This window comes from Calidris pugnax, unplaced genomic scaffold (genome assembly GCF_001431845.1).
Source record: "Calidris pugnax isolate Ruff unplaced genomic scaffold, ASM143184v1 scaffold102, whole genome shotgun sequence".
In the NCBI taxonomy this organism is placed as follows: domain Eukaryota; kingdom Metazoa; phylum Chordata; class Aves; order Charadriiformes; family Scolopacidae; genus Calidris; species Calidris pugnax.
The window spans coordinates 3,814,838-3,823,568 of NW_015090846.1; the positions used below are offsets into that span (position 1 = coordinate 3,814,838).

The window sequence follows — 8,731 nt, forward strand, 5'->3', positions numbered from 1 at the left end:
ACCCAGTCACAGCTTTGTGGGCTGCTTCCAGGAGCTTTGCATGCTGCACGAGCTGGTTTGTCTCCCATGGGGTGGCACGGCCCCGACTCCATGGGGGGGGAAAAAGAGGGGGGGTTCCACGGCACCGCCGCCATCCGGCATGGCTCGCTGCAGGAGCTGCATCGGCTCCGGGCGGAGGCAGGAGGGACGGGGGGGGGGGGGCTGTTTCTCATGATAAGAGGGTGATTGATACGCTGGTATGCGGCGCAGCAGACCTGAAACAATGTCCCCCTTTCATTCCCGGAGAGGCCTGGCCGGACCGGGTTTCTTCAAGTTAAACCAATCTTGGCTGTTTTATCATGCCATCGCTGTAGAATGCAACCCTGAGTTTAAAGTAATTGCAGTACTAATTACTCATTCGGATGGTTCAAAATGAGTTAATCCTGGTATCTAGGACATTGCCAGTTATTGCTGTTCAGTCTCAGCCCAGCTGCTTAAAAATGAGGCACAAATCAACGTTATCTGCTTTGGACTCCTACCAGCGATCGTAAAGAGCTGCTGCTGCTCCTCGTGTGATGGGGCTGAGGCTACGGGGGAGAGGGAAGCCCTTGGAGAGAGCTTGGGGGGGGGAAAACCCCCAGCTGGGCCAGGCTCTGGGGTCCCACAGAGGATGAGCCTGGTCCCTTCCCCGTGGAGGTGACACAGTGAGCTGCCCGTGCCGGGGAGCAGCCTGGTCTGGACCTGCAGGACACCTTGGGGAGTTTGGGGGAGCTGCAGGTGCACCCCAGCACCGCTGGCATTACCGTCCTGATGCTGAGCCCCTGGGTGGGCTGGGAAGGCAGACACCCAACGGGGGCTGGCTCGGGGGCTTGGGGAGGCTGGGCTGCCCTTACAGCCCAAGTGGCAGTTGGAGGGGGACGGGGTGGCTTGGCAGGTGTCCTGAGAAGGGCTTGGCTGTTTCCTTGATGCTGCAGACAGCACGGGGAGAGGCCGGGGGCGGCACGGTTTCCATTCCTGCCGCGCTCTCAGGTGGAGGCAATAACATCAATCCAAGCAACTGGGCTGGGATTAGCCCCGCGCCGCGGTGGTTCACCCTGCCAGAGACTTGGATCCCCCCTCCGGGGGAAGCGCTGCTGATGAGGCTCTTTACATGTGAAATTAAAAAGGCGGTGATTCAGCACCGGGTGCCGCAAGCCTCGGTGGGAGCGGTCCCGGTTCAGCCCCGTTTGCCGTGGAGCCGGATCCTCCGCTGCTCGGGGCGAGCATCTCCAGAGCCGGGGGCTTTGGCAGGAGAACCCCGCGCCGGGGACGCCCTGTCTGCCCTGCCTGGAGGAAGCCACCGCCGCTTGCGGGCTCCATTGATGGTGGCCTGGCAGGGAAACCTGCACGGCAGAACCAAGCCCCGGCAGAGGCGGGACGGGGCTGGGGATGAAACGGGGCGGTTGGCTTCAAAGCCGGGCTGGGAGGGCCTGGCACACGCTCAGCACCCGATAACCAGCAGCCTGCCATCGGCAGGGGGGGAATAGAGGGGGGGGTGAGGCAGTGGCACGGCTGGTTGGTCGGTTGGCATCACAGCAGACATCTCCTCCGTGCAGGGTTCACGGGCCAGAACTGTGAGGAGAACATCAACGACTGCCCAGGCAACAACTGCAAGAATGGGGGCACCTGCGTGGACGGGGTCAACACCTACAACTGCCAGTGCCCACCGGAGTGGACAGGTAACACCACTGCCAGCAGCAAGGGTGGCACGGGGCTGGGCTGGGAGGAGAGATCCTGCCCCGAGGGACGCCAGGGATGGGGTGGGGAGAGCAGAGTCATCCTGCTTTGCAGCAACATGGAGCCCCATGGGAGCTGGGAAGTGCCAGCCTCACACGAGTGCCCTGTCCCCTGGCAGGTCAGTACTGCACTGAGGACGTGGACGAGTGCCAGCTGATGCCCAACGCTTGCCAGAACGGGGGCACCTGCCACAACAACCACGGCGGCTACAACTGCGTCTGCGTCAACGGCTGGACAGGCGAGGACTGCAGCGAGAACATTGATGACTGTGCCATGGCCGCCTGCTTCCACGGGGCCACCTGCCACGACCGGGTGGCCTCCTTCTACTGCGAGTGCCCCCACGGCCGCACAGGTGAGGCCCCATCCCACCTTACCCCCTGCTCGCAGGGAGGGGTGGCAGCTCCCTGCATGTCCCCTGCCTCCTAGCTGAGGTCTCTTGGTGATGACTTGGTGTGCCCATCACCCTTGACGCATGCCTGCCTTCTGCTGCCCAGGTTTGCTGTGCCACCTTGACGACGCCTGCATCAGCAACCCCTGCAACGAGGGCTCCAACTGCGACACCAACCCCGTCAACGGCAAAGCCATCTGCACGTGTCCTTCGGGGTACATGGGGCCAGCCTGCAACCAGGACGTGGACGAGTGCTCGCTGGGTGAGCGCCGGGGCTGGGCTCACACGGGTGGCCAAGGAGCAGCCAGGAAAAGCACCGGTGCCACCAGGAGCGTGTCCCTTAAGCCGTGCTTGTGTTTTGCAGGAGCCAACCCTTGCGAACACGCAGGGAAATGCATCAACACCCAGGGGTCCTTCCAGTGCCAGTGCCTGCAGGGCTACTCCGGCCCTCGCTGTGAGATCGATGTCAATGAGTGCCTCTCCAACCCCTGCCAGAATGATGCCACCTGCCTGGACCAGATCGGGGAGTTCCAGTGCATCTGCATGCCTGGTGAGTGGGCAGCCCCACAGACCCCTGCCCCGGTGCTGGGTGTGGGTGGTGGGAGGACTCCAGGTGCCCCTGAGCTTCAGCTGGGTGTTGGTTTGGGTGAGAAGCCATGCAAGGTGCCCTTGTCTGGGGACAGCAATGGAAAGAAAGAGCTTGGTAAAGATTGCACGTTCTCCTGCAGCTGTGGGGGGACGGGAGATGCGTTGGGCACCATCAGCCCTGCTCTGCACTCCCACTCTTGCCGAGCTTGCTGGCTTGCATCAAGCCAAAGGCAGGGAGATCTGGGGTGGACAACCATGGAGCAGCCTGTGCACCAGGTCCCACCACCTGTAGCACAGCTCCTGAGCTGCCTTTGTAAAGATGGAGGGACCAAAGATGGAGCTGCCTGTCCTGCCTGTTGTGCCGGCCCCGTGCCGTGGGGCTGACGCCGGGTCTCTCTGCAGGTTACGAGGGGGTTTACTGCGAGATCAACACGGACGAGTGTGCCAGCAGCCCCTGCCTGCACAACGGCAACTGCCTCGACAAGATCAATGAGTTCCACTGCGAGTGTCCCACCGGTATGCAGCATCCATCCCTCCGCCATCACGGTGGGGACAGAGCCATGGTTGCATCCCAGCTCCAGCTGGGAAGGAGCCGAAAATGAGCTCCTTGAAATTTCGCAGCCTCCCAAAATGGGGAGAGGGCGCTGAGCACCTCTTGGTGCTTTTAATGGGGGGTTCCCCCCATAGCGGCGTGGGGCTGAGCCCCGTGTGGGCGATGCTGCTCAGGGTCCGGCCCATGGGAGAGGGGAAGGAGGATTAAACCCCGTGGCTTTGCACTTGAAAAGGCCCCTCTTTGGGAAGGAGGGCTGGGGGCCGGGGGGGGCCGCGCCAGCGGCTTTGAATGTGGTGTCAAAGTCACAGGGTGGAGCGGAGAATGGGGAGACGGTTAATCTGTGAAAGGAGGTTTTGAAGTTCAGAGACTTTGCTCCTCTAGAGATGTAAATAAGATGCTCTCAATGGCGGGTCGCAGCCCCGCATTCAGGGCCCCCAGCAGCCATCCCCATGGAAACCCGGCGCCCCGGCCGGGATGCGGGGGGCCCGGCGGGATCTGCCCGGCGGCGGGGGGAGGCCGGCGGGTCCGGCCGCTGCGCAGGGACGTGACTTCTCCCTCCATTCCAGGCTTCAACGGGCACCTGTGCCAGTTCGACATCGACGAGTGTGCCAGCACCCCCTGCAAGAACGGCGCCAAGTGCGTGGATGGCCCCAACACCTACAGCTGCGAGTGCACCGAAGGTGAGGCCTCTTGGGGGGGGGGCTTGGGGGAACAAGCCACCTTTCTGCCCCATAGTGTGCTGCAAAACCACTTTGCTGAATTCATAACACACGCCCATCTCCCCAAACACCCGCCACGGGGGTGTCCTCAAACCTCCTGGGGAGTCAGTCCCCATTGCCATGGCTTTTTCCATGCGATGGAGGAGCGAGCAGAGCCCTGCAGCCCACCAGCCCCGCAGCCGGGCGTAATAACGAGCCCGATGCTCGTTAGGTGTGGCCCCGCAGCAGCCGTCCCGCCGTGCTCCCCGCCTCGGCGGCGGGCGGCAGCGAGGGGGACGGCAGGAAGGAAGGAATAAAGCTGCCTCTATGGGGACGCAAGGTGCAGGGCTGCGGGGGCTCGCCGACCGAAACCCAAGGAGCGGTTGCACAAAATGATGACTTGAGCCCTGGTGGCAAACAGTGGCTCTTTTGTGGAGCAGCTCCCGCCAGAAATCTTCCAGCTGAATGGCCTCTAATTAGTGTCTTGCTAATGCCAAGCCCCGATGAAAAGCTGCTATGTGGGCTTGGCGGGGTCTAGTCAAAGCTGTACTTTGTCCTCAGCTCTCCACCCCCAGCCCGGCGGGGAGGGAGCCGGCCAGGAGAATAGGATCTGCCAGGGGGGGTTATTATTCGGGGGGTGCCTGTGGATGACCCCCCCTGTGCGCTCCGGGACGAGCTGCAGGCGAGCGCGGGGCCCCGCTCCTGAGCCCAGGCGGCTTTAATGCGGGTCATTGTGCCCCCCGGGACAAAGGCCCTGAGCTGGGGTCCGTCCAGCCCCACCAATGGGGTGCTCCTCTGCCTGCACCCTGCTCCTGGGGGTCCCGGGGCTCACAGCGGGGAGGGTGGGCAGGTCAAGCCACCCCGGTGCACTGCCCCACACCTGGCCAGGGCGGGAAGGAGTGTCCCCCATCGTAGAATCTTATGGGGTTGGAAGGGACCTCTGGAGATCATCTAGTCCAACCCCCCCACCATAGCGGGTCTACCCAGAGCACAGGAACTTGTCCAGGTGGGTTTTGAATGTCTCCAGAGAAGGAGACTCCACCACCTCTCTAGGCAGCCTCTTCCCGTGCTCCACCACTCTCTCAGTAAAGAAGTTCCTCCTCATGTTTAGGTGGAACTTCTTATACTCAAATTTGTGCCCATTTCCTCTTGTCCTGTCACTGGGCACCATGGAAAAAAGACTGGTCCCATCCTCTTGACACCCACCCTTTAAGTATATGTACCCATTAATTAGATCTCCCCTAAGCCTTCTCTTCTCAAGACTGAAAAGACTCAAGTCCCTCAGCCTCTCCTCATAAGAGAGATGCTCCAGGCCCTTGATCATCTTTGTGGCCCTGACCATCCTGACCCCGCATCCCTCATCCTCATCCCATGTTCCTCCATCCTCACCCCCTGTCCCTCCCGCTGGTGGCAGGTTTCTCGGGCGCTCACTGCGAGATCGACATCGATGAGTGCGACCCCGACCCGTGCCACTACGGGACCTGCAAGGACAGCATCGCCGCCTTCACCTGCCTCTGCCAGCCCGGCTACACGGGCCACCGCTGCGACATCAACATCAACGAGTGCCAGAGCCAGCCCTGCAAAAACGGGGGGACCTGCCAGGACAGGAACAACGCCTACAACTGCCTCTGCCTCAAAGGGACCACAGGTGAGCGGGAGGGACACCCCCCCGGGGGGCTACACGGGTCGGCCGTGCCGCGCAGCACCCCGGTCCCATCCCTGTCCCCGGGCGGATTGGCCCTGGGCCACCACCAGCAGCCGCCCTGGTGCCAGGACCAGCCTGGGGCGTCCTCGGTGAGGGCGAGTTCTCCCGGTTTGGTGCCCGGTGCTGGAAGGAGCCGCACCCCAGCCGGGGGCCGGGGAGCCGCTGGGTGCGGAGGCACTTTGTTGTGGGGCGGCGGCGGCGGCGGTCGGTGCCAGCGGGCTTCGTTTTGCCTCGTCAGCGGAGCTGGAGACCCCCCTAATGGCACCGCTCTCCTCCCCAGGGCCCAACTGCGAGATCAACCTGGACGACTGCGCCAGCAGCCCCTGCGACTACGGCAAGTGCATCGACAAGATCAATGGCTACGAGTGCACCTGCGAGCCGGGGTACACAGGTGAGAGCAGGGCACAGCGGCCACCGTGGCACCCCAAGGACCTGGTCTGGATCCAGCCTTGCACCAGGGAGCCCTGGGATGTCCCCTGTCCCCGTGGTGGTGCAAGGATGCCCACAGCTGGTGGTGCTGGGGGCAAGAGTGCGGGAAGGAGGGGAGATGCTGCCAACATAGCAAACTCTCCATGAGCCAGCAATGTGCTCTTGTTGCCAAGAGGCCAATGGGATCCTGGGCTGCAGAGGGAAGAGTGTGGCCAGGAGGTCGAGGGAGGTCATTCTCCCCCTCTGCTCCACACTGGGGAGGCCACAACTGGAATACTGTGTCCAGTTCTGGGCTCCCCAGTTCAAGAGGGACAGAGAACTGCTGGAGAGAGTCCAGTGTAGGGCAACTAATATGATTAAGTGATTGGAGCATCTCCCTTACGAGGAAAGGCTCAAAGAGCTGGGGCTCTTTAGCCTGGAGAAGAGAAGGCTGCGGGGAGACCTTATCTACGTTTACAAGTACCTAAAGGGTGGGTTGAAGGAGGATGGAGCCGGACTCTTTTCAGTGGTTTCCAGCGATAGGACGAGGGGCAACGGGCACAAGCTGGAACATGGGAAATTCCATTCAAATATGACAAAAAACTTCTTTGGGGTGAGGGTGGCAGAGCCCTGGCAGAGGCTGCCCAGGGAGGGTGTGGAGTCCCCTTCTCTGGAGATCTTCAAGCCCCGCCTGGATGCTCCTGAGTGATGTGCTGTAGCAGGGGAGTTGGACTGGAGGGTCTCTAGAGGTCCCTTCCAGCTCTGACAATTCCATGATTCAGTGATCCCACTTGTGGCTGGTTTTGCACCCTCCAGCGCTCCTGTTTGTTCAGGAGGGCGACCCCGGCTCAGGCTGAAATCAAAGGGGGTGTCTGGTGTGGCGAATTCGACTCCCGCTGCGCCCACTCCCATGGGTATCGGGTTCCCGCCTCGTCCGACTGGTTTGTTTGATCGCTGCTGGAGATGGCGGGGGGCTTTGATGGGAGCAGCCCCCCCTCTCCCCGCTCGCGCAGCCCCTTGTCCCTCTGCCCGCCTGGGAGCTGCAATAAAGCCTGGCTTTGTCAGCCATGGCAGGTAGGGTTACAGGCTGAAACCCGCTCCCTTCCTTAGTCCCTCCTGGACCAAAGGAGCCCAGGGCACGGCCTCTTCCCAGTCACGTTTAGTTCAGCCAGGCGGGCGATGCGGGGGTGTGAAGTCACCCTACCCGGAGGGCAGCCCGCTCCTATGCGGCTGGCACACGTGTGACCAGAGATTCGAGCCTCCATCAGCCGTTCCCCGGGTGGCTGGAGGGGGATCTGCCCGGTGGGTGCCCACCAAGAGGCAGAGCACACCCACCAAGCATCCCATGGGGTAACATTTCCTCACCCATCCTCCCTTTCCCAGGGCGAATGTGCAACATCAACATCGACGAGTGCTCCAGCAACCCCTGCCACAACGGAGGCACGTGCAAGGATGGCATCAACGGCTTCACCTGCCTCTGCCCCGAGGGCTTCCACGACCCCAAGTGCCTCTCCGAAGTCAACGAGTGCAACAGCAACCCCTGCATCCACGGGAAATGCCACGACGGGCTCAATGGGTAGGCTGGAGGGCACAGGGGGCTGCTGGGACCAAAGGGCCACCCAGAAAAGTGGAGGGTAGAAGCAGGGTGAGCGGCCATCCCCCCTGTGCCACATCTTGTCCATGCCCTGTGATAGTGGTGAGGGGATGTTTCAGTGCAAGGGCACCATTATGAGCCAGGGTTTGGTGGGTAAACGATGGCTGGTGTAGCCAGGAGGGCAGGTCAGCCCACATCCTGTGCTTTATGCCTCAATTTTTCCCCAAAGCTACAGATGTGACTGTGACCCAGGCTGGAGCGGGACAAACTGCGACATTAACAATAACGAGTGTGAATCCAATCCCTGCATGAATGGTGGCACCTGCAAGGACATGACCAGCGGCTACATCTGCACCTGCAGGGAGGGCTTCAGCGGTAAGGGCACATCCAGGGAGGCTGGGGCCTGGGTGGGAGCTGTGGGTGGGCACCCCGTGGTGCTGGATGAGCTGGAGGCTCCGCTGTGGGGCTGGTGGAGACCTCGGGTCTGGTTGGGAGATGTGGCAGTGCAGCTTGGGGACCTTCAACAGAGTTTGGGTGCCCATGGCTGGAGCTGAGAGCAGGAGGCTCTCCCAGGGTGATGGGTGGGCCATTGTCACCACGTCCCCACTGTCCCCCCAGCCCCCTCCCAACCAGCACACCTCCATCACGGCTGCTTTTATCTATTTTTCTTAACCCAGGACCCAACTGCCAGACCAACATCAACGAATGCGCTTCCAACCCCTGCCTGAACCAAGGCACGTGCATCGATGATGTCGCTGGCTACACCTGCAACTGTCTCCTGCCCTACACAGGTGAGGGGGAGCCCCCTGTGCCCCCCAAGGCCCTCACCGGGGGTGTGTGGGGCTGCTGCTTGGGGTGTGACAGCAAATTGGTCCCTCTGCCCATGCGATGAGCCAGCACCGAGCGCGGAGCCTTCCCTTGCACTGCCCTGCCGTGGGGCTACTCATGGCCATGGCTCCACCTCCCCCTGCCACGGCGCAGCTGGAGGAAATTTGGAGGAACTTTGGGAAGCAGCCAGCCAGGAGCTTCCTCCCTCCTCCTC

General features: G+C 62.0%; 1 protein-coding gene across 1 annotated transcript in view; it reads left to right on the forward strand.

The window, feature by feature from the left end:
• Positions 1–8,731, forward strand: part of NOTCH1 (notch 1) — a 49,387-nt gene that overhangs the window by 25,711 nt on the left and 14,945 nt on the right. The window contains exons 6-16 of the mRNA XM_014942737.1: positions 1,575–1,697; positions 1,874–2,107; positions 2,250–2,405; positions 2,508–2,693; positions 3,134–3,247; positions 3,851–3,964; positions 5,397–5,630; positions 5,968–6,078; positions 7,479–7,671; positions 7,919–8,064; positions 8,367–8,480. Of these exons, the coding sequence (XP_014798223.1) occupies positions 1,575–1,697; positions 1,874–2,107; positions 2,250–2,405; positions 2,508–2,693; positions 3,134–3,247; positions 3,851–3,964; positions 5,397–5,630; positions 5,968–6,078; positions 7,479–7,671; positions 7,919–8,064; positions 8,367–8,480 (1,725 nt within the window). The remainder of the gene's footprint in view (positions 1–1,574; positions 1,698–1,873; positions 2,108–2,249; positions 2,406–2,507; positions 2,694–3,133; positions 3,248–3,850; positions 3,965–5,396; positions 5,631–5,967; positions 6,079–7,478; positions 7,672–7,918; positions 8,065–8,366; positions 8,481–8,731) is intronic.